Here is a 26,356-nt window from a genome sequence, read left to right as displayed (position 1 = left end):
ATACTATAAATTGAAGGGTGGCCTCCAGCTCTTGGGTCCCTAGGCCGATCCTGGGCTTGGGATACTGCTTCATGCATTATTCACATTTGCTCTGGGAATTTCCAGTTTTCTTCCACCTCCCAAAAGACATGCATGTAGGCGGACAGTCTATGTCTGAAAGTTTGGTGGCCTCATGGAGCGGGAATTCCCACCTAGTGCTTAGTCTTTGCAGGAAAGGCCCCAGATACACTCTGACCATAACAATGATAGTGATTAGAGACTGAAGCTTTTAAACAATAACTACAAAAGAGACCCAATAATCCTGCATGAATATTGAAGTTTTGTTTTTTTTAATACTGAGTGCTAGATGGCTTGAGTTATTCTGGAACAAACAACAAGGCCACACTCTTTGAGTACAGAATTTCTCTTATGTAACATCCCCCTACCCCAGTAACTGTGCCAGTCTGTGACTCGTACATCATACTATTTAGAGATCCCTCTAATCATCACATTTTTGCAAAATCAATAACAAACCAGACAGCATTGTAATCCCTTACAAACAGGTCATGGGGTTTTTACACACATGCTTTAACATATGTATTTCACATATTTGCATGAGATTAACAATCATTTCTTTTTACCAGGTAATTATATTTTTTAATAAATAATAAATTAGAGGTCAGATGACATTTCAAGACAATAGACTTTCACATAACCCCCCATCCCCCACACGTTACTCACACTTCTAACCATATGATCAAGATGAATGCATGTGATGTTGAAAGGGGTTTTCAGTAACCAAGCAATCACAAACAAACATTTCCAATATAGATCAATCCAGTATAATGTGCTTACCCAAACCATTAGCTGCAGAATCCACACACACACTGGTGTTAAATCTTTTTTAATTTTGTCTATATTATCTTAGTATTATGGAGAAATCCAAAGGGCTCAGCCAATAAAAATGTTCCAATCATGCCAGCCAACCCATACAAGTAGCAAACTAAAATAGTAACTGGGGGAAAAATCAAGTAAAACACATTTTAAGACAAAGGGCCATTCAAAACATGAAAAAATCCACACAGGTTTTTTTGTTAACACAAAATCGATTTAAAGTAATTTAACCTTTACAGACAGTCCTGAGGTTTTACTAGAAAAACTTAAGAACATCACTGAATCTCTGGGGCCGAAGGCAAATGAAATATTTGTCACACTGGAAGAGAAACAGACCTTCCCCACTTCACATAGGTAGATTTACATTATTGTGAGGAACAAACAGAATTTAGGTTGTAGTTGAAAGTGGAGGCACTGGAATCCTGTCTTACCAGTGTGATTATTTAAGTGTGTAAAGTGTCTGTATTCTTAACACAAACCATTCTCTGCAAAGCCTAACAAAAGGTGTCAAAGAGCAAAAACACCAAAATTAATTTAAAAAATTTATTTACAAAATTCTTTCAAACATCAATTTTACAAAGAGTATTTTTAGTACAGATTTATCTAAAAGGGAAAAAAAAGTGTGGGTTTGTGTTTGAAATGGACAAAAGGTCCAAGTATAAAGGAAAAAAGTCAACCACAAACACCCCTGTTCCTCTGCACAGACAGCTATAGTTATTTTACAAATTCCACAAATCATTTGGAACAATGGGATATAAGAGCAGTACTATTTTCATCCTTCAAAAGAACTAAAACATGTTGCTAAATCTGAAATCTTATTATTCACACAATAAAAATCAGACAACTTCAAACACTGGCAGCAGAAAAATATTTGCCAACATGTTCAACTCCTTGCTCTTATTCCTTAAGCCACAACCTTGGAATGGAAAGCTTTTACTACCCTGCATAAGGAACACCTCTTTAATGGTTTGTTTTGAACAGTTTTTGGAGCACTCATTCACAATCAGTATAACAAACAATTTTAAAAGGCATAACGTGTGCGGATGTCTTCCAGTTTCTTAGACACTTCTGGTGGTGTGCGGTCCAACTCTTCAGCAACACTCTTCTGCTTATGAGGATCCATGGAGTTAAACTGCTCACAGAGATCCCCATCAATTACATTCTGCAACACAGAGTAAACAGGTAAAATGCAGTTTAAAGCACCATTCAGAAGTTTATTCTCCTACCCTCCTATTTTAATCTTTCCCTTTATTTAATTCAGCACTAAAACACAATGTAGAACATGACTCAGTAAATTAAAGGGCTGTTGAGGGCTTTTGCTTATAATGTCCCTTGTTGGGCCTCAATTTAATTAATTTTTTGTAGTAATACTAGTTTGGCTTTCAGTACAAAGAAAAGCATTAACAGAGCTGCACTATATGACCGATCTGTTGAGAGACAACATTCCAAACCTACTAGGAACAAGAAATCTGACTAAAGAAAAATATTCACTCGTTAGAATTACACTGGCAAGTTGCCTCAGGTGAAGCTTGCCTCTGGCCCATGAAACAGACTTCCTTTTCTGCTCCCTTAGGCAAAACCATACAGTAATGACAGCTTCTCAGAGCAATTCTTTTAATGCGAGCTTTCGGCTTGATTACTGAAAAGTCATTATTTGATATTTATATAACCACTAGAGGCTCAAAATAACTGTACTCTATCTTTAAACATACTAAGAAATTCCAACACTTGTGAAAAGAGGATTGTGAAACACTGACAGTCTTTCCTGTACAGGTACCGACCTTCACAGGGAAGTAGTAGGAACGGAAGCTAAGATGGTCTCGGCCGCAAAGTGGAGGGAACTCTGAGCGCATGTGCATTTCCAAGTGCTGGAAGAAGTCGTGGTCCTGAGGGGACAGAAATAATATTCATTTGCATGGGTTTGTTTGCAGTACAAAAAAAAAAAAAAAAAAAAAAAAAAAAGCATAGGCATATATCAAATACAATAATAACTAATAACATTGTGTAGGTCATTGCCAAATTCCAGCCAATAATTAATTTAAAAATGCTTTTTTTTTTTTGTTACTACTGGTGGACAAAAACTAATTACTTTTGAATAAGCAGTACAAGAGCACTGAACTGGACACGTTTATATATATTTAAAAAAACAGATCCTTTTTCTGTTCAACTACAATAAAGGCATACCTCATGAGAGGTGAAGGGCACAAGGATGCCAATGCCACCTGACAGAGTGGTGTACACTAGAGACTCCGAGCCTCCAGGGATGAGTGTGGTCTTCTGCAGTGACAAGACAGTTTCTCCTATGTGGTAGTTCATAATTATATCAGCCTGAAACAGAAAATAAAGTGTAAGAATGTGTTGGTCAACTGCCCACTAAAGTCCTCCAAAGTCCTCTTAGTGAACACTTTACACTCAACACACAAGGTTCTGATAAATTAAGCCCTAATATTCATATCTAGTTCGTATTAAAGGTCATTATAGTAGCATAAACAAGCAAGCACCCTGTCAATAAGCCAAGGTCAACCAACCATTGCCTCCTCTTACTTGCTTACACACACTCTTGGCATGTCCATAAATTCCCAACAAGTCATTGGAGCACACTGGGAATTTCCCCCATGTCCACCTAAGCAATTCTAGGAACCTGACGTCTGGCATGTAGAGAAACGTGGTTCTGGGGTCTTTAGAAACTGACCACAGCACAGACCACAGAAAACTGTTCTAGATGTTTGGTTGTGTGTTAAAGTGACCTCAACCCCAGCTAGACACAAACACTGACGCAGAAACAATTGTAGAGGCTGTCTGGTGCAATTTTCCCATGCCCGGACAGAGTGAAGATTTAATGAAGGCCAGTACCTTTTGGGAAGCTCCATTGAGCAGGCCTCTGTCCCACAGTGCTTTGTTCCCTGTGGGGTCCTCCTCCACATCATCACTGGTGTTTGGTGGTAGACGAACCTAGAATTGATGTGAGAAACAAGACTAATCAGTCTTCATTGTTTAGAAATGACACTGAATTTAAAATGAATTTAACAGCTAATGCATACAGTACTCACAATACTAATATTGCCAAACTTGTCAGCTGCAGCCATGGTGTCATAGTCGAGCAGGCAGGCAGTGGTAACCCAGCGTGGGTTTGTATCATCAGCAAAAATGATGAGCTGGTTTTCATTGCGCTTGTAGCGCACCCAGAACAGACTTTCCTGGATGTCCGACACAACCACACGCTGGCCGATGGTGTGGATGCCCGTCACCAGGTTAGGAACATGCTTTAAAAATATGAAAAATGCAATTGCAGTTTAACATGGCATGTAATAGACAACAAGATAATCAGATGCCAAGAAGTGCAACTTTCCTAAGTATTCCATAGAGGCAGCAAAAAAATATATAGCTAGCAGAAAATAAGTATACAATCATTTGAAATATTTATAAATGACAAAGGATCTGAGAGACAATACAAGCAAATCACCCACAGGCTGTAATTAAAAGCTGTATAATTATTCAAATACACATCTTAACCAGTAATCGCACTTTAACGGCATAGATTATTTAAATACACAGTTCTGAGTTATATTATAAAAGATGATTTTTAAGAAATCCCTGTGAACTTAAAGGCTTTTGTAAAATATAAAAGACTGTTCTTGAAGCCTCATGTTTTAACAGTCTGCTGTGACATTGTGACAGTACTGTACAGCATTGGGTGGGTGGATGCTATTACACAGGTTTGGAATGAAACACGCATGAACATGAGCCACATCCTATGATGTATAGAGGAAACAGCAGCTATTTGGACTGCATCATTATTGATGCTGACATGGCGAAACTATTCAAAACAAAATTTTCATGCTGACCAAATGTGGTATGATTGTTGTTTAATTGTTTATTTGGTGTTGCCATGGCAATACAATCAATTGTAATGCTAGCCAAACAGAAAATGTTGCCATGGCAATACTATCAATAGTAATGCTAGCCAAACAGAAAATGTCAATGCACATCTGAATATGCCCCATCAATGTACATGCATGAAAACTTTGGGGCACATTACACAATGTACAGAATTGCATTGCTTTTCCAGTTTAGGTGGCATGACAGTTGAAAAATCTCATCATGGTAGCGCCGTTTTAGGCAGCAAAAAGCCTATATGAATATCATGAAAATTTTGCCATCAACTGGGCATTAAAAAATCATTAAGTGAACAAATCCTATAAGTTAAAGTTGCTGTCAAAAAAAAAAATCCCCCACAAAATCAAGTGTGTGACATCCTTTGGTGCAGAGTTAATAAATGCAATTGTAAATTTGTCCATCTTAAAAAGAGGCATATGCAGGTGAATCAGGATTTACCGCAATTAAAATGTCTCTGGGCAATATAGAGTCAGTGGGGTACACAAGCATGTCCAATCTTTTGCTTGTGCCGTCCAAGTTTTCAAGCATGCTAAGGACTACAAAAAAATTACCTTTTTTTAAATTTAGTTTTTAAAATAACACCAACAGTTAATACTACTGTGATTATTATTATTACTATATGGCAAAAAGAATAAAGTAGTATGGGTACTGAATTACATTTGAGTTCATAATAATTGGCGCTGTACTGGAATTTGGTCAATTCTGTGGGGGTTAATTACGTCACTGCGGGTTCTCAAAGACCTGGTACAGCTCCAGTCTCTATAAACTATAAAATGACCATCTTATTTGTGCAGACACTAAACTGCAAGGTCCTGACCTGAGGAGTCAAAGGAAAAAAAACAAAATTTGATTTCTTTAGAAACCATAAACCAATACTGTTTAAACATTCATTCTGATGTGTGATTCCAATCAATGGAAAACACAAGTTTGTCTAATTCTCCTGCTTGCTTACCTTGTTCTCACACTTGCGGAGCAGCTTCTTTTTGCCAAGGTCGTAGATGCGCAGCAGTTTGCCCACCCCAATCAACACTCTGCCTTGGAAGGGTGCAATAGCCAGGGGCACATCCTCCACTGGGGTCTGCAAGTACAGCAAGACAAAATGAGTTTACTGAATCAACAATGTGAGGGCATAAAAAAAGACTAACAACGGTTTCAAAGTTCAGTTATTAGCTAAGAAAAAAGTTTCCTACAGCCCAGAGAAGCTAATCTCTGACCCTGAGAGTCTTATAATAGTTATAACACTGCATGCAAAAAAAATATGTAGGGGATTTCATTCTTCACCCAACTGTCTACAGAAGTGATAAGTGGTGGGCAGTTTTGAAGTTATTTCCCCCTGAACTCACCTTGTGTACAAACTCCAGTTTTTCTCCACCTCCTACCAGGCGATAGGTATAAATGTAGCCACCGGCCACTGAGCGGGGGTTAAGAATCATGTCTCTTGAGACACCCACCAACACATACCAGTCATCACCTCCATTAGCAAAGCGACAAACAGCCACACTGCACAAAGAGAGAGAGAGAGAGAGAGAGAGAGAGAGAGAGGGAGAGAGAGAGAGAGAGAGAAAAAGAGAGAGAGAGAGAGAGAGAAAGAGAGAAAAAGAGAGAGAGAACCCACCCCAGGTTTTGTAAATGAACAAAACAGTCAAAACAATTAAAATCACAACGCAAGAATTTTCTTCTTATTTCTGTCCAATGATTATATCAAATGCACCATTTCCTGTTTCCACACATGCCTGATTCCAGACTTTTCCAGACTGTTGCAAGTACTTTCCCATCATTTCCTGTCTTACCTAAAGGCAGCTTCATTCTGCTCCAGCTGAACCAAATCCAGGGTGTTTCCCTGGATGGGGTTGATCAGGCGCACCAATGAGGCCCACTGTCCTGAGCCAGCCTTCGGGGCACCAAAGATCGCTTCTGGAAGGTTCTCGTTCAAAAAGGCAGCAGCCATTTCTGCAGCCAGCTCCCGCTCATCCTCTCCTGCAGCCTCCACCATTTCCTACAAACATAAAAATAGCACCGAGGAATTTCCAATGTTTGTGTTGGCTATGATCCTGGCAGTGTGCTTTGAATGTACCACGTGTGGTTCTTAGCTCATAACACTCGTAATGTGTAATCCCACTGAGCCAATGAGACCTGACACTGGCCACCAACCTAAACATACCAAACAACATGCAATACAGAGCACTTTGATTTAGCTAATGATTCAACTCCAAATGTAAAGGCATCATTAAGTGAGTGAATCAGCACCAAGAACAGCTGAATGTCAAACCCATGATAACCCCAATTGCCTTGTGTCCTCACCTCTGCCATCTGCTGCTTGCGCTGGGCCTTGGTGGCTTCAGTGTAGGCATTGTGGTCTGTTTCAATAAGGACCAAGTTGTTGGTCTCTGGGTGAATGACAAACCTACGTGGTGTATACTGCAGAGGAAATGCCACCTGGTTAAACACAGCACCCAGCTTCTCCAGAGCCAAAATTCTGTCAGAGGTGTGAGGAAAGCAAAAGTGAAAGTACACTTTAACATTTATCAAGATTCCTTCACATTCCTTTAGAACACCAAGTACAAACCAAACACCATTTGAAGACATATGAATCATCTACCAAAACACATACTACAGTCTGATAACATACATAAAAGATTATTGATATAAATAATAAATAGATATACATTTATATAACATCTCATGGTACACAGTACAAGTAATGCTGTAGCTATGCATGTGCAGGCATGAAGTGATTCACACAAGCCACAAGACATCTCTCAATACAGGCTTTGACAACTTACATGAGCTGTTATATAATAAAACATGAAATTTTAATTCAGTTATTTAGTAATGACATTAACCACTGCAATATGAAATGTAGATCAGGATTTAAAAGACAATTTTACTTTTAAGTCTGAGATCATTAAGCTAGATACACATGTTATAACTATTTCATGATTAAATGCATGACTTCCATTTAACATTCTCGCATCTGTATTACTTTCATTTCTCAATGCTTTTCCTACTATGGTAAAGCATCAGAATAAAGCAAGATAAACCAGATAAAAGAACATACCTATAGGAAAAAAAGAAGAAAAAAATAGAAAAAAGAAAGATCATGACCAGATTCTTATGTACTGTGAGGTGCAAGAATTACTCAGAAAAACCACAGCAGCTTAAACATGCGGTTGCAGTGCAGAAGCATGTTTATCAAAGAACTAAAATTGAAAGCATTTTAAAAAAAAAAAAACCCACAAAAGGGATTAATATTAACCAAGAAAACACCACAAACAAAAACAAATAAAATTTTTAAAATGAAATGAAAAATTATAAATTTTATTACAAATATAATACTACAAATGTTTCGTTTGTGTTGAAGACACATCTTGCAGCAGTGAGAGAAAAGAGCGCTATAAAATGACAAGCATATTTCTCAAGTTAATACTCTTGCAGTAGTTTGTTTGTGACTGGAATTAAACTATAATTTAAGTGCAAGTAGATTCAAGTTACAGAACAAAGCTATTTTTAACTAAAATCATTTCTTGATAATCTAAAGGAAAGATGTAAACATATAGAATTTTAATTACTGCTGTAAGCACCAGTAATCTGCTATACTCGTGACACCAATTTAATCTTAAATGCTCAACTATACAACTCGTACTACCACCCTGCAAATTCTGCAACCAATGTTCCTTTTAGTCAGTTCCCTCTAACATGCATGACTTCAGCCAAAGTGTGAAATCTAAAATTACAAGTTACTCAATAAAGTGACCGCTATTTTTAAAATTCCTCCAGCCTCTGTGTTGATGTGTTGTGACTAAGCTTGAAGACAGCCAAGCATGTATACAGTCATGGGAAAAAACTTTTTTGCACCCTGAAGGTATTTCTGAAACAATTTTTCCATTTGTTTAACAACCCCCTACCTCATAAAAAAAATATTTCCGTTTTACCTTAAATGGCTCTAATGTGATCAGTTTTATTATGACTCTGTATACACACAGAATGTAATTTACACACATAATACTATTATGTGATCCTGAGTGAACCTTTCATGGTTGGTGGTGTCAGATACAACTGGTCTGGTTGCATATTGTGCTGATTCTGGTTACATGATTGGCTGACTGGATAATGGCATGAATGATCAGGTGTACAGATGTTCCTACTACATTATGTAGCATTAACTCGGGGAGCAAATATGCTAAAATGAGAGAAATGTTAATATATGATGCGGTAAAAGCCCACCTGATTTTTCATTTATAGATTTTAAAAAATGGTTATCCAATTCATCCAATTTAAAAAGTCCAACATTACACTTCCAGGACCTTAACGAGAACCCTAAAAGCGGCATACATGTCTGACATGGTGAATATTTTCAGCATATACTTTGTGGTCTATACAGTGTTGCCATTACCTCAGTGTGTTGGTAGAGATGGCCACAATGCCTTCAGGACACTGCTCTGAAGCAAACCCTGAGGCATATTCCAGAGTTTCATAGGAAAGTGGTGTTAAATGGAAACGTGACTGGTAAGAGTAGCTCAGCCATGATCGGCTGGACATGGCCAATACCTGTAGAAGACAAACAGCATGATAAAAATAAAAATCTTCCTTCACAAAGAGCACATAGATCAGAACCAGCTACTGCTCCAGAATACGCATTGACACTTACAGCTTCCTGGCCCTGCATCCGCACTCTGAAAAGCTTTACGGGTCGAGAGCCCAGGTAGCGTGTGCGAGTGTCAGAGAGGTCTCCAGTCACTGGGTCCAGCACGGTGCGGAGTAACACACCATTCTGGCAGGCAGGCAGGCAGACACACACAGTGAGACATTTAATACATGTCACCAAAACAGATGGTGTCAAGAATTTTTTTTTATATATATATATATATATATATATATATATAAATTATCCTGGTTAAATTAATCAGGGTACAAAATCTGTGCTATAGTTAATGATGGATGATAATACAGAGAAAAACAGAAGGCTCATTACCTGCAGGCCAATGTTGAGGTAGAGAAAGCCAATGGTACCTTTCTCTCCCAACTCATCTTGTTTCTCAACACCTCCCATCTCCACTATACACAGTGATTCTGGCTGTGCAGGCAGAGCCTGCATACTCAGTGGCTGTAGACAATCCTACCAAACCAGACAAACAAAAAAGGGGAGTTAAAAATGTTTGGCCTCCTAATTTATCATTGGTGATTACAATTAGCTAATTGAAGAATAATAGTATTTTACTGACATGCATCAAATCAAAATCTCCCTATTTACAAGTTTCAACTGTAACCAATTAAAGTGCAAACCTGATTTTTATCTAGTTTTGTTTCCCCAACTTAGTGTTACTGCAGATAAGAACTACACAATATGCTACACAGGCAAATCTAAAGAACAGTAGACAATCTATGACTTCTATGTAATTAATAATATGGATATTTATGCTTTTTTTAAGAAGCAAAGTATTACAGTTTTGGACATAGAGGGGGGAAAAAAGTCAATGTTCTTGAACAGAGAGCAAGTAAAAAATAAACATACCGAGGGGTCTAGGGAGATAATGCGCACTGTGTTATCCACCAAACCCACAGCCAGAAACCGTGAGCGCTGTTCACCTGGTGGAACGTTCGCAAGGCTCATGCACACAACATCTGCAGACATCTCCTTTCTCTCAGTGTACTCATTCAGCTGACCTGACTGCAGAGAGACCGAGAATTATTCTAGGTATAAAATGTGAGGATGATCAATTGAAAATGCTTTGCTTCTGTTGACATACTGGGTCCATCTCAAAGTACACCAGCTCTCCTCCTGTCAGGGCAATGACCACCTGCCGTTGGTTCACGGCACAGCGCACGATTGTTTTCTTTCCTGGAGTCTTCCACTCGTTCACACGCTTATCTGCTCGGATATGGCGAATACCATCTGGGTAAACCTGATGCCAAAAATCAGAAAGTTAAAAGAGAAATTAAATATAAAAAGACCTTAGGGTCTGCTGGTGATTTTTTACTTTTAAGTAAAATCCAATTCTTACCAAATGTGAATCATTCATTTTATTAAATTGATTATCATTGATTTTAGAAAACATGGCTCTCCTCCATAGCATGTGCACCCTCGGCACATTTTATTTTTGATTCATGCAATCTGCTGTACATGGGAGCACAGAGTATAATTTTATAACTTTAAAAGCACCACTTAGACAGTGTATTCAGAAAGTAATCCAACCCCCTGCACTTTCTTCAATTTGTTTGTTACATCCTGATACCACAATCGTTAAACTCAAATAGAAAGTCAAAAATCAAGTACACAATTACGACAAAGTAAAAACAGAATTCTAGAAATGCCTGAGCTTAGTAAAAAGCAAAAACTAAAATCTCACATGTACACAAGTATTCAAGCCCTTTACTCAGTACTGAAGCACCTTTGGCAGCAACTGAAGTCTTTTTGGGTTTGATGCAACAAGCTTTGCACACCTGGATAGGGGCTTTTCTGTCAGTCTTCTTTCCAAATACCATCAAGCTCAGTCAGGCCTTAACCTTATTTAATAAGGTTCGAGTCAGGGCTCTGGCTGGGCCAATCAAGGACATTCACAGAATTGACCGTAAGCCACTTCTGGATGTCTCTCCGAAAGTGAACATTCGGTTTGGCCTGACCAGTTTGAGTACCTGGAGCTGAAAAACACCTCCACATGACGCTGCCACCACCATGCTTTACTGTTGGGAGGCTATTGGGCAAGTGATGCGCGGTGCCTGGTTTCCAGCAGACATGACATTTAGAATAAAGGCCAAACTGTTTAAATCTTGATTTCCTCAGACCAGAGATTCTTGTTCCTTACAGTCTGAGAGTCAGTCGTGTTCTTTATTTTGCAAACTCTAAGCAGGCTTTCATGTGTTTTGCACTGAGAAGAGGCTTCCGTCTAGTCACTCTGCCAAAGCCCAGATCTGTGGAGGGTTGCAGTGATGGATGGACTCCAAACAAGGTGTCGAAACATCTCAGCAATGATTGAGAAATGGGAGACACCTGAACTAAATTTCAAGTGTTGTTGCTGATTACTTATGTACATGTGATATTTCAGTTTTTCCTTTTTGATACATTTGCAAACATTGCTATAATTCTGTTTTCACGTCGTAATTATGGGGTACTGAGTGTAGATTAATGGGGGGGAAAAAATCATTTGAAAGATTGTAGTATCAGGCTAACGTCATAAAATTGAAAATAGTGACAGGAGTCTGAAAATTTTTTAATGCACTGCATAGATTTCATTTTCCACTCTGTAAAGACAAAGAATTTCTCTACTGTTCCATCGGTTATCCCTTATAGGAATTGCACTCTTGTGGACTCACTGCAACCTAATTCTAGAAGGAACTTTTGCCACCTGAACTCCTTGGGAACAGCCATGAAACAGTCAGCGTGTGCGCTGCAATAATAGTACGGTAATAATAGCCGGGGTGTTACTGCAGCCAATAGAACACAGTATGAGAACTGTGTGGGTGGACATGCGTGATTTGAAGGATCTGTATGAACATGTCAACATGAACCACTTCTTATACAAAGTGGATTCATTTAAACTATGATGAGCATTTTTGTCAGCATAGCAGAGCGTGAGAAACATCACATTACTTGCCTGCACCAGAGCATCTTCCCCCAGCAGAGAACAAGACAAAGTTGGGGTAGTTCCCAGGAAGCCAGAGTCTGTCACTTCTTCCACAGTTTCTCCGATCGACAGCACAAGCGTTGCGTTAACGAAGGACACAATGATGTAGGCGTCAAACTCATCTGCGAAATGGAAGCCAGATGTTGGTAAAGTTAATTCACAGTAAGAAGGAAACTACAGTGTCAGGCAACTCTTACAAAACCAGAAACTAATCACGCCAGTGTCATTTATTCCTCTACTGTTGTCAATTCAAAAACATGTACATTATAAAATGAGATTAGTGCCACTTTTATAGAAGTGTTTCAAGTTTCTCTACAAAATAAGACCTTGCTACTGAGTGCAAATAATTATATAACCATGTGTGTGTGTATATATATATATATATATATATATATATATAATTATGTAACACTGAACCAAATTTATCCACATAAACCTTTCCCTCAACCTGATATGTTTTGACTGTTTAAAAAATAATATAAAAACATCACATGATTAAGGAATCCTCTCTGGCAGAGAACAATTAACCTAAAATGCACCACACCACAGCTTAGCATTAGGCCTTGTTTGACAGAGAAAGGGTAATATGGGCAGAATAACTCCCACTAAATAGTTAAGCAAGTGAGAGCAAGTCTGACACTGAGGCTGAACTCTGAATAGTGTAACTGTTCCTCATAAGCGCCAAGACTACAGACAAAAATCAACAAGTTTGGTCCAGCACTTGTAACTAGTTTGTTTGATCATGTACTGCAGTTCAGAAGCCTGTGAGAATCAGCGTTTCTATGTAGATCTGCAGCAAACTATTCTTTTTTCTTATCTTTGTCAATTAAATCAATTAAAATTAGATGGACGATTTACTACACTAATACTACATTATCACAATATTTCCTAATTAAAAGAACATGATAGTTGTGTTCTTCAAACTTCAATCACACAGATTTATTAACTATTCAAAACCAAGTAGACCAAAACTAAAGAAATAGGAGACTAAAACTAAAAAGTGGAATAGTTTCCCTTCATTTGTTCATGTTATTACAGGACACAAGATTTGCATACTCACATATGTCAGTATTGACCTAACACCAGTAATTTCTAGTACTCACTAAAGGCTTCCTTTATAGCAATGTTAATCAAAAAATGCATTAAAAAGCCTTCAGTTGTATATAGTGCTTGCGTTTTCTCTCAAGAGATATGTTCCTAAAAGGTCAAATTTTTTCCCACTTCAAGGTATATATAGGGCATGTACCTTCTACATGCCTCCTCACAGTCCACACAGCATTGGGGTTACCAGGAAGCTCAGACACAGCCATCTCTGAGACCTATGTGTACAAGTACACACACACACACACACACACACACACACTTACTTCAGATGTTCCAACAGGCCACATATGCAACATACCATAAAATAAAAGGTTTCAAACCACAGATATACCACTAAATATAAACAGAGGAAATAACTTTGTAGGCAGTGAACAAAAATGAGACACTTGTCTAAACAGACACACGTACCTCCAGACCATGTCTAAGAACCCTTAGCGTGGATTTTGGACCTCTACCACATGCCACATACAGCTGAGGTGTGTCCTCGTTGGCCAAATCAGCAATCTGCAAGAGGGAAAAAAACAGGCTTAGTGTTACAAGAAGCAGCCAGCACCGAAGTAACATTCTTCACTTTGACAGAAACAAAGTGGTCTTTTGCACTCGATCATACTACTGTTAAGCACAACATTAAAAGAAATTATTTATAATGATGCTGAGCCAGACAGTGTTGGACGAGTGGACACTGCACCAAGAAATATCAGGAGTATTGAATGTGTTTTACTGCACAAACATAAAACTGTATTTCTAGAATAACCCTGCAGTGCACACTACAAAGTAAACCGTTTCAGTAAGTACATGTCAAAAATCAATATTAAAATTTGTGCACATGTACTAAAAAACAAAGGTGAAGTTCATTTGCTTAATGTTTTGCTGTACTAGTGAGAAGAGAGAACTGTTTAGTGGTTAGAACAGGGGTCGGCAACCCGCGGCTCCGGAGCCACAAGTGGCTCTTTCATCTCTCTGCTGCAGCTCTCTGAAGATTTGTAAAATAAATATTTAATTTAAATTTATTTTATTTTAGTTAGTTCGTTTTTTAAAAAATGTAATTCTAAATTCTAAGATTATGATGCTCTTGTAACATTGAAATAAACCGTGTTTATTTGTTGCTCAATTTATGCGTCATAACTGCCGACTTGCGAAATCCGACACACAGAAGCAGACGCATTTTTGGTTTGCTGCAGCCGGCAAGTTCAAATTTTGATGTCACGAATACGAAGAGGACTCAATTAGACATTGAACATTTTATTTGAAAGTAACCTTCAACCCGGCGTCTTTTTTGTTAAGGTTAGTTCAAACTGTTCAAAATATTTTTGTTTGCTTGAGGAAATAAAATCATTTACTCGGTAGCAGTTCATTGATTTCATAAATGCAACACACTACAGTTTTTTCTACACTTTCCATTAGTAATGGGCGATATAAACGATATGCGATATAAACGATACAAAATTGGCCTACGATAGAGATTTTAATTCTATTGCACTATCGCAGAAAAATATACTCTGTAGAGTGTGTGGGGCAAAAGTTCCAGCTAAGAGCGGTAACCGCAACATTGCTACATGCCACCGGTCTCTGTTGAAGCCAGAGACTGTGGACAAGCTTGTGTTCCTGGCTAATAATCTTTAGGGCCTAACAAATGACAAATGGTGTGTATTAAACAAAATCTCAGTGAGTGCCTGATTTTAGGGTTCGTTGTTGTTGCTTTTTAACTGAGAAGACAAGATACCAGTTTTAATTTCATTAGGAGAACAAAATGTTTAAAACCAAATGCGTTACCTCGGCTGCAGGTTTGAAATATGTTTTTATTTAAAGTATCTGTGCATTTACACAAAATAATTTTCTTTGCCTAATTAATACTGGAAGTATTTTCAGTACAGTGTATGTTCCTTAACTAAAAAGACACCAGCTTTTCTGTTCTCTGCAACTTGGGTGGCATTTAATAACCAAGGACTTAAACTAAGTATAGTTTTATAGGAAAGACTTTTATTTATCTGCAACATTTTGATGTATAATTACAGTTTTGCTTTTGCACAATAAATGTTCTCAAAACGATATACGTTTCTTTATTTCTTAAAAAAAAAAAAATACATTTAGCAGTTTGGCTTTCCTAAGGGTTTGTGTAACCTGTTCTGAAATGGTTCTATTATAATTTATATATCGCAATATATATCGTTATCGCAAGAGGCTGCAATGTATATCGAAATATGGATTTTAGGCCATATTGCCCATCCCTACTTTCCATAAAGGTAAAAAAATGACATATGCAGTGTTATGTTCTTTTTAGATGTCAAAAGGGTTTTGTGGTTCCATGTTTTTTTCTGTGGGAAATGGGTCCAAGTGGCTCTTTGAGTGTTTAAAGTTGCCGACCCCTGGGTTTGAACAAGGGGCATCAGCAAACTTCTAATAATGATGAGATGTCAGAGATTCAAAACATCCTTTCATTGAAACTTATCCAAAAGCACTCATACCTGACCAAACTTTCAGAGCCCTTCTGTTTCCTACAAGGACAAAATAACTGATTCCAGCAAGTACAAGGAGAAAAACGAGTGATTCCTTGAAATGTTCTGGCTTTCTGGACCATCTGACAATCATGTGTTGCCCTTTCTATCTGCCCTCTACTTCAATCACCATGTCTCCACAAACAACCCAGGTACAAGCCTTGGATGAAATCCAGGCTACATAAAGAACAAAGCTGCCAGTGACATTGCTGAAGGCTCAGGTATATAGTGTTTGGCCAATACGCTTGGGCTGAAAACCTCAGTAAATCCAAGGAGATGGGTGTGGACTTCAATGAAAAGCACGTAGGTGACTCCACCTTTCTCAGGATCTACAGCTTTTCAGTGGAAATGACAACCATCTTCACATAACTTGGCGTAAATAGACCATAGACATCTTCTGGTCACACAACAAGAGAACCAAGAAATAGTTTTGCCACCTCATACTGAGAACAATACATCCTTTTATAAAAACAGGATTCAGGTTACAGGCCCACAAAATTATCATGGATACTTTCCAGCCCAGGTAAGGAGTGCGCAAAAGCTCAGAAGCTACTCACAGTCCAACAGGAATTCACATGAAATCACTTTATCCACCCAACTGCATATGAACAGTCACTTTATACTCTCTCCATGATGTACTAAGCACAGCTGTTAACACCATTCCACCTCATTACTTTTCTTTTTACCACTTACTCAGCTTTTTTTTTTAAATTCTATTCTGTTAACCATCCAGCATTTCACTGTGTTGTGTCCTGTACGGTATAAATGTATACAAAAACCTTATGTTTGACAGGGGTTTTCCTAAGATTTATGAAAACATAAAAAAGCAGTGTATTGTTTTATAATTTGAGGTCACTTGACTGGAAACCAGACTAAAGCTTGTACCAATTTACTCTGGATAAATTTTAATTTAACAATAAACAATACACATTGACAAACAAAAATATTTTGCAACAGTAAGCCTCCCCATTAAACTTTGATTCCATTATACTGTTGTGAAAATGTTTCTTATTAATTTCAAGTCATTTATTACATGGAAAATAATTGTGCAGCTCCCCCCCCCCCCCCCATGAACAATCATTAACAGACAGTTGAGAAAACACTTCACTTCAGTGCACTTGCACAAGTCTGACAGGAGGAAGACTACTTCAAAACAATTTTTGCCTCCAACTTTGACAGCTTCAATCTTCTAAAATGAAAAAGAATCCCTGGAGCAACGAATCACCAAACGGGAATGACTGACCAATAATTGTGCTATTTATTCTGTAGTTCCTAACAAAACTGTAATACCAAACACTTGGAAAATAATTCGAACAATTTCACGTTAGCTTCCGCAATTAATAAACTTGTGCTACAAGCAAACAATGATCGGAATTAGCCAACACTTGCAAACAGATTTTAGCCAATCACCCACATACCACTAACATACCTGGCAGGACATGATGGGGGAAAGGTTCTCCTGTTCGTCCACAAGCACCAGGTTCTTAAGTGGTCGTGGCTGGAAGAAAAAGGTGTCTCCTTCCTCCAGAGGCATGGCGGAAGAGAACTCTGGTTCTTCGTCATCATCACCCAGATGTGCTATCTGATACAGATAACTAAGACAGAAACAGGAGGCAGATACTAAGACAGGTGTGATGATATATAAAGCATACACATTTGCGATTACCCTAATGCATAATTTCCAGTGTCACCTGATGAAATTTTCAGCATTTCAACATTATTCATTGAACTCAACAATAGAAAAACGTCCATAGTCCGTATAATGCAACAATATTTTTTCATATATTGGGAGAAAGAAATTGAGAATTTAAATCAATATTTAAACCAAATACCTTAAACTCTAGTACAGATGTCTAAATATTAAAAGTTAGGTAGAAGGCACATTCCTTATGTTCACATTATTGTCAAATCCAAGCTAATTTATACTATTTCTACATTTTGTTTGTGGTTCAAAAAAATTCTCTATTCATTTTTCACCCGACTGAACATTAAAGTTCGGGTTTCAACCTTTTACTATAGTCACATTCATGAAATATGGATAAGAATTTATAAGACTGTAAACCTTTTTATAACCTGCCTCTACCCATTGTTCTGAAAGGAGTTCTGCCAATTTTTAACTTCATACTGGATACAATAATTGTTTCAACAACACACACCAGCATTTAAATTCAAGTTCAGTTCATTAGCATTTATGATCTGTGGCCCATTCCAATAAAATTACATGTGATTCCATCACTTCAAAGACATTGTCTCTTAATTCCATTAAGGAGTCTTTTGATCATAATTTTGTTTTTAATGCAAAATGGCAAGAGGGAGGAAAAAAACAAACAAACAAAAAAAAAAACAACAACAAAGGAACGTGTGTTGAATCACATGCAATCATTTACATGAGGTAAATAGTTTTGATGGTCATGCAAACTTCACATTACCATCCATTTCAAATAAATGCAACTGTTCTTTACAGCCGACTGACTGACAGTCTGTACTGAAGCACCTTTTCCAAACATGCTGCCAAATTCTGACTTGCGGTGTAAAGTTTTCCAATTCCAGAGTCCACATACACAGCTCTAACAATTCTTACAGTTCAAATATTTAAAGATGAAAAGATTTGTAATATCTTTTATATATTTGTATATAAATTGTTTTTATTATTGTATATATTGTATATTTCTAATATACAATATATACAATAAATTAAATATATATATACACATACAAAAATTATATTATATATAAATAATATATATATATAAATTATATATATATATATATATATATATATAAATAAATATAAATAATATATATAAATAAATATAAATAATATATATATATAAATATAAATAATATATATATATATATATATATATATATATATATATTTATTTATTTATTTTACATTTTTAACCATAGCAACAACAGATTGGATTGGCCAAAAGTCATATGAGCTATTCTGAGCTAATTATCTTTCATGTAGTTGAAATATTTTTCTTTCAGTTTTTTACTGTTACACATCATGGTAAGTGAGACACATGTCAAAGCTTTTTTTAATCAAACTGCAAATCTGTTCTGGTCCAAAAAAAGTGTGTCTGTTCTCAGTGTTAGCCTTTTCTCCAATTGTGCTCAATCACGTAAAACCTTTCCAGCACTATTGTGACGTGCTCAAACAGTTCACGTTCACAATAATTAAAGGGTCAATCTATTACAGTTTTTTATTACAGAGATGCTTATAATAAAAAAAAAAAAATAAAAAAATAAAAAAAAGTTTCCTGCCTCTTTCTTGTAAACAAGTTCTTTTATCAGTAAATGCAGTCTCAGTTAACGTCTGCTGTCAGTTGTGACTGTATTTTGCAACTTACTGGTTTCCAAACTCTGATGACACAAACAGGAAGCCAGTCTTCAGCACACACATTGCAGTGGCCACTGGGATGGTGTCAAAATATTTCATCCTGATCTCTGTGACCTAAGAAAACATAACCGTCTTTAGATGACAAACTTGTGGAATGCAGCTCAAACTAATTCACAGGCTGTTTTTTTTAACATGTCGAAGTAGAGGTCAGATATCAACATTCTCTTCAGCATTATTCAGAGAAGAGACATGAAGGTATATCATCATTTCCAAATTACAGACATGTCCTGCGTTCACAATACTGAAATAGGCAATAGACAAATCAATATACAACTCTTTAATCCTATGCATTTAAATGTGCAACACAGGTTGAGTTTATGCAAATTAGGTATGACGCAAATGACTGGCTCAAATAAAACCACAATGTATTCCGAGCACACAGCAAAATATTTAGTTCCTACTCACACGCGGGCTACCTGCAGTTAGAAACCCTTTTGACTGTCTGATGCACAAACATTTTAATTAAATGTAAAGGGTATACCAACAAGCGACCACAGTAGCAGTCATCAAATACCCGCAAATAACACTAGACACAGACTACTTGATGTTGCTTGTGTGAACTAAAGGAGAATTTCCTTTAGTGATCTGTAACTCACTAACAGTGATCAGCTTAGTCTCACAAACCAGACATTTAGCTTACCCATGTTTTTGCTTTAAATGGGATGCTGTGATCATATGGTTGTGCAGAGACACTTTTATAATAACTAGAGCACAGTCAGTGCCCACAGATCTTACCATCTCCTCATCTGTTTCCAGGGTAACCTTGAAGATGTCTCCTTGCTCAGTCTGGGTAAGGAAGAAAAACATGGACTTGGTTTTGTGTGTGGCTGAGCAGACGAAGATCATGCCCCTCTCTGGATCATCCAGGTCATTCTGCGTTGGTGAAGGGAGAAAGGAAATGAAACGGATCAGTTCTAAACCACGATGGCAGATTTTCAAGCTCTTGTACGTTACTCACAACATATTCTACAATACAGACAAGGAAAACCACAAGTACCATATAATTATGTTTTTGCTAAACCTAGCAGTTACAAGATCAGAAGTCTTGGTTGTCTCCAGGGTTTGGGGCAGAGAAGAGACATGAAAACCTCATCATTTCGTTGGGAGTACTACAGCCAGATTACAGCTGTTTGAAATATGGTTTTAATCCTGAAACTCCTCAATGATGCACAACAATATACTCACCCTTCTGCGTGGAATTGGGCACCGGATATCCGGCTGGTCCCCAAAGTTCTTGTAAGTGATGTAATTTTCTGAGCAAATGAGCACACCGCTCGGCCCATCAGAGCCACCTGGCACTGTGACACAAGTACACAAGACAATATATATGAATAAGGCAAGTGCTAAAACTTACTGCAATCAACATTTACACTGCATCCGCAGATTGTGTCTTGGCAAGTTTAACTCAGATATCAACATTTCTCTTCACATCAATCAGAGAAGAGACATGAAGGCTCATCATATTGATTACACACTAAATGTGAATTCTCACAACCACATTCATTTTGACAAGACTCAACTAGGCCATACCTGTGATGAGGAAGTTGCCGTGCTCTTCCAAAGCCTCACTGTACTTGCGTACTACATGGTTGAGACCAAGGTCCAACTCATAGAAAGTCAGAGTCTGCTGTGTATTTGCTGCCGCTTCCCCTGTGGGGTCGTTATCAGCTTCCTGTCAAAGAGAATCATGTGTCTTAAAGAGGAAAAACATGCAGGGTTATAAAAAAAAAAAGTGTAGTTCAGTGTACATGCAGTGATCAGAAGTGTTTACAATCTCCCCATTTAGATGTCAGAGAAGAGACATGAGTAAACTCATCATTTCACAGGGAAAAACAAAGAACATTTTGTTCAAAAAATAAAAAAAATAATCACATTTAAACAGAAATGGCACCAAAATAAATGGAAAAATTAAAAAACTATTCTCACCTCGTAGTCCATCTCAAGACAGGCAAACATTGGGTTCTCAAAACCCACATCCACCCCAACCACATGGTAGACCAACGTGTTAGCTTTGTGTGCTTCCAGAGGGGAGGAGATGGTGAGGCGAGCAGCTGCATCTCTGTTCAGAATGTACACCAATTTCTGCTTCTCTATAGCACCTGTATTGAAAAACCCACAAAGCCATTTAAAAACACATGGATTATGCAGATGTGTTTCCCTGAACATGTTAGTGGTCTGCCAGCTTCCAGCACCTATGTCTCAAATAAAACAACTTACCTATTCATTTTAATACTGCCATAGTAAAGAAGGAAAACCACTAACGGTTCATTGCAGATGGCATGCTCTGCTTCAAAATCAGCAATACAGACATTATATAAAGAAACCAGTCTTATGCCCCTTTTCCACCGAGGCAGTTTGAGTGCTGGTTCGGAGCCAGAGCCTAATTTAGAACCAGTTCTTTCTGTTTCGACCGCCAAAGCACCGGCTCTGAACCAGGAAAAGTGGTTCTTAAGTAGCACCAAAACGTTGCTGGTCTAGACTTAAGAACCGCTTGTGTCAGGGGCTGTGGGCATACTTTTACAATATGATACATTATCAGCACACATGATAGTAAGTAGCTACATGCTAAGGCTAACTTTTTTCTGTGTTAATGATAAAATAACGTTATGTACTTTCGATTACAACCTCCGTTTATACAGATTACATGGAGCTGCACGTACACGTTAGATTCGCCGCGTTTGGGTGTTAATGTAGGTTCACAAAGCCATGAGCATTAACAGTAAAGCAACATCCGCCATTGTTGATGTGTTTGTGTTTGCCGCTGCTGCGCTAAAGTTGCTGGGACACGTGACACGTATACAGTGACGTCAGACTCGGCTCTGTGATGGCTCTCTAGCTGGTGGAAAGACAAACCGGTTCTTAGAAGGTTCGCCAGTGGAACCAACTTTGAACCAGCACCAGTGCTAGCTCTGAACCAGCACCCGGTTCTTTTTGGTGGAAAAGGGGCATAAAACAATGGAGTTAAGTGAAACACACAGCCAAGGTACAATTTCATATAGTAGAATCTATATTTTTGGCTTATAACAAAATGTAATTAAAAAATAATAATCTTAAGTACACTAAACAATTGCAAAAACTTCACATATGGGAAGATCAAATGTGTGTTTACTCATACATAAGAACTACAACAATCTTTAACAGATGTCATAAAGTTACAGAAAAGCAGGAGAAATGAGGATTCGCTGGCAAACTTAATCCACAGCAAGGTCTTGCCTTGGTTTTGTGTAAGTGAACCTATTTACCATATCCAGTTACTGAGAGAGAAATGTGAAAACTTCAATGGAATGAGAAAAAAATGTACACTGGTCTCTCTTTCAATATGAAAGTGTTTTTATTCACTGAATAAATCTTTTTTTTTGAAACAGCTCTCCAAGGTCAGATATGTAAAAATAAATTGTTGGTCATGAACATTTCACCTGAATCGGAGCATTAAAACAATTAGTCTTAAACGGGTGAATTTAAAAACTTTTTTGTTTTTCAAAAAACGATTTTGAAAACTTAACAGTGAAAACCTTAAATAATTAGTCTGTTGTAAGGTAAACAATATATATATATTGTTAGCATATATATATGCCATACAGGGCAAAATTCTTCTTTTTTTTTAACAATATAGTTGCCTTGCATTTTGGAAAGAGCAAAAGGACACCTGGGAGAGTAAAAGTAGACCTGCACAGTACCTGCACAGTAAAAGTAGACTTTTTTTCGTAAGAGACACATACACAGCTATACTTAGAACTCCAAATGGCATCCTAATAGTCTCCTTGAATATATGGTGTAAAAAAGGGAAAAACCTCACCTATCATAACAGCTCTGCCTTTGGGATCCACAGCCAAAAACTGTCCTGGAACAATGCGTCGACAGCCACTCTTGCCGAAGGTCTCCTGGTGCACCTTTTCAAACATGTTCTTAGATGGGTGATATTCCAGGATAACAATGCGACCTGAATCACTGCCTACCACAATGTAGTCTACAATTTAACAAGAGAAGAAGAAACACACCAACAAAGTGAGACATGGGGGAAAAAATCAATCTCTAAATACACAGAAAATTTGAATATCAGGATTGGAATCCTGCAGGACAAGAAAGTTGCCAGAGTGGTCAGTCTTTAGTGGGCAGCCACACAACTACACACACTTCCAATATCCATCAGCCTGTTTACATGCTGTTTATATCCATCAGCCTGTTTACATGCTGTTTTTGCACACTTTTTTGCTCTTTGCACATACTGTCTCATATTTCAGTCATTTGCTGTTTTGCACAATTCTTTACATTATCTCAGGGACCTGCTGCTATGAAACTATGTTCATTCTAGTATTACTGCACGCAGTATTGTTGAACATACAGTATTTACACTGGTCGGAGCTGTTTCCGTTTATTTTCTTTTGTGTATTGTCTTTTTTGTATTGTATTTTTTTGTTCTGTGTTTTGTTCTGCACTGTCTTGTCCTGCATGGTTTGCACCAGGTTGCACAGTTGCACGTTATGTATCTAGGACTAACTTACTGAGTCCTTAGCCCTGTCTTTGTTTTATGTAGCACCATGATCCTGGAGAAACTTTTTTCATTTCACTGTGTACTGCAACAGCTATATATGGTTGAAATGACAATAAAAGCTTATTGACTTGACAAATATGGAAATCACATGCCAAAGACAGACCACTTCATTAATGTGAGTGTGCATATAGTGGTTCTGGGTTAGATTTGTACTGCGTTCATTCATTCATACAGGAGTAACTGCTGTATCATGGTCAGGGACACAGAGTGGTTAAATTACTTACAGAAAATAATAACAATTCTGAGGATTGCTAAGAATTTTTTCGGAAGTAAGAAGTTAAGTCATATAGCAAATAAAACTTGCCTTTTGTGCCACCAGTCAGCCTGAATGCCATGAGAGAGCGGACAATGCCAAACACCTCCATCGTGAGCAGTGTGTGCACTTTGCCAGTGTTGGCATCGGGGCGCAGCAGCTCCAGAATCTTTCCTCGAGAAACAACAATCTCCTGCTGCTTGGTACCTGAAGTTAAAAAAAAATAATATACATCAATACAAACTACACTGTGAACGTTTGAGCTAAGGATGTTGGTGAAATAGAAAGATATGGGACCACAACAATCATTAGTCGAACGAAATACAAACAGTGTGGTACAGGTGCATTTATATACAAATGCGATCATCATTAGTTTAAAACAGTGTGAATGGGCTACCTGAGAAGTTGCCATGGATGGCATGAGTGATGCCAGTGGCACGCTGCAAGGTCAGGTTGTACAGAAACATGATCAATGTCTCTGGACCTTCAGCTCTGGATGGAGAACGTTACCTCTTCACCTCTAACCACCAAAAAATAAATAGGGATGATCAGAACTGACTAAACATTTTACATAACATCTTACACGAGATTCCATGAACTGAACACTCTGGCTGATGAACAATGCTGCATGCTAAGCTACAAACACTGCTAAACTGTTTTAACTGCCATCTGGTTTTTTAAGATTTCTGCTCGTTTTTGGTTTTTATTCGTTACCTAGAACATATAAAACACCCATTTGTCTTATAAACAAAAGAAACGCGGCGGTTATAGAGCTGTAATCTGACTTAGCTTGTCACTAGCTAGCACTCAGGCTAACACACTACACACTCGTTTGAGTACATAATAATAACACGGTTCCGAATGAGCAGCAAACATCTACGCTTACATGAAGAAACCTGGTCATTATATAAACACAAGTGTGGGCTTTTAAGTTTAAAACTGCTAAACTCCACAATCACAATCAGTGACTTGCTAGTTATCGGGTTAGCATATTCATTCATAACTAGCCTGTGTAGCTAAAGTCGCAATCAGACTCTAATTTATTCTTTTGTGTTTCAAACAGACGCATTTATCGATAATATCATTCTCTGATGTCTTATAATAGCGTACAAAAACAATTTACCGACGTTACTATCAGGATGTTGCAGATATCGACAGATGAACAACGCATTCACAACATTAGCTCGCGAACTTCGGGTTTTGCAAACGCCGCTCTAACGATTTTAGGGTCCTTCTGATTTCCAGGCGCTAGCGTTAGCTGTCCTGCGCGATGCCTGAAGGAAATAATTTCACTAAAGTTGTTGTGCCCTCGTTTGATTTTTGTCACAGGTTGAGGTATTGCGTTAGAGCTGTTTTTACAGCATAGTAGTGAGGAAATATTGCACATGAATGGAGGTAATTAATATTAGGAAGACATTTTGTATCAGTATAGTAAGATAGTAAGTTTGTTTACAGGAAGCAGTGAGCTGTGGGAATGTTATAAAAAAGGACACATGGTTCACAGAGCACAAGAAAAAGAAAACTTGAGTGGTCAGCACTGTTTTAGTAAAGTATAGAAAAGCACATATTGACCGGTGGTTGGTGGATCCACCAAATGTTCTTAGGACTCCCAGGACTAATAGTGACTGCCCTTATATTAAAAGAATCAGAGCTAAGATTCTTCACTACTTTAGCTCCAGGTATTACCATCTTACATAAAAATGAAAGCAATTAGTCACCATCTTTTACATTTTATCTGGGTGCACATACAATTCTTTGTACCTAGAATTGTCCGTTGGCCCAATTCTTGATGATATAATTCATTCATCTTTTCAACACTTTATGCTTGTCAGGGTAATGGTGGATCTGTGGACACAGATTCACATCTAAGGTCAGTTTAGTGTTGCCAGTTCACCTCCAAGCATGTATTTTACATTTACATTTACAGCATTTGGTAGACACCCTTAACCCAGTGTAATTTACAAAAGTGAGTTGTCCAGAGAGATTGCAAGATCCTGACATAACGGATGAATCACCTGGGATGAACAGCAGTTCAGTTTTGCTAGGATTGAATTTAAGATGAGTTGCCTTCAAAGATGAAATATCTGCCAGACATACTGAGATCCAAGCACATGCAGTGGTGTCTAAGGTATGAAGGTAAGAAGAAGATGAGTT

The 26,356-nt window shown here is 37.8% G+C and overlaps 1 protein-coding gene across 2 annotated transcripts; it reads right to left on the bottom strand.

Moving 5' to 3' along the window:
* Window positions 1–1,402: 1,402 nt before the first annotated feature.
* sf3b3 (splicing factor 3b, subunit 3) lies at window positions 1,403–25,447 on the bottom strand. 2 transcript variants are annotated; one of them, XM_060877972.1, is made up of 27 exons: window positions 25,326–25,447; window positions 24,600–24,722; window positions 24,254–24,409; window positions 23,194–23,364; window positions 21,324–21,496; window positions 20,928–21,069; window positions 20,583–20,695; window positions 20,133–20,270; window positions 19,348–19,451; window positions 17,421–17,586; window positions 13,905–14,000; window positions 13,639–13,711; window positions 12,363–12,514; window positions 10,518–10,673; window positions 10,283–10,438; window positions 9,743–9,886; window positions 9,419–9,541; window positions 9,164–9,318; window positions 7,072–7,246; window positions 6,561–6,766; window positions 6,114–6,270; window positions 5,723–5,848; window positions 3,924–4,136; window positions 3,727–3,825; window positions 3,058–3,201; window positions 2,655–2,759; window positions 1,403–2,035 (listed from the first exon to the last, which is right to left on the bottom strand). In XM_060877972.1, the coding sequence occupies exons 2-27, from the start codon at window positions 24,667–24,669 to the stop codon at window positions 1,895–1,897; spliced, it is 3,654 nt and encodes a 1,217-aa protein (XP_060733955.1). In that variant the 5' UTR covers window positions 24,670–24,722; window positions 25,326–25,447; the 3' UTR covers window positions 1,403–1,894. The 2 variants fall into 2 exon arrangements, with proteins under 2 accessions (XP_060733955.1, XP_060733956.1); XM_060877973.1 differs by having other exon boundaries at window positions 25,330–25,437.
* Window positions 25,448–26,356: the final 909 nt, after the last annotated feature.

This window comes from Tachysurus vachellii, chromosome 9, assembly GCF_030014155.1.
Source record: "Tachysurus vachellii isolate PV-2020 chromosome 9, HZAU_Pvac_v1, whole genome shotgun sequence".
Taxonomy (NCBI): domain Eukaryota; kingdom Metazoa; phylum Chordata; class Actinopteri; order Siluriformes; family Bagridae; genus Tachysurus; species Tachysurus vachellii.
Note: the sequence above shows the minus strand (reverse complement) of the source record. Positions and strands in the feature narration are given on the sequence as shown.

Bases quoted from the DNA above. Each gene is read 5' to 3' on its own strand.
- sf3b3 (XM_060877972.1), bottom strand. From the start codon at position 24,669: ATGTTTCTGTACAACCTGACCTTGCAGCGTGCCACTGGCATCACTCAT. The intron at 7,247-9,163 runs GTAATGGCAACA...CACCTCTGACAG, and splicing joins ATCTCTACCAACACACTGAG to AATTTTGGCTCTGGAGAAGC. The intron at 5,849-6,113 runs GTGAGTTCAGGG...CTGTACTTGCAG, and splicing joins AACTGGAGTTTGTACACAAG to ACCCCAGTGGAGGATGTGCC.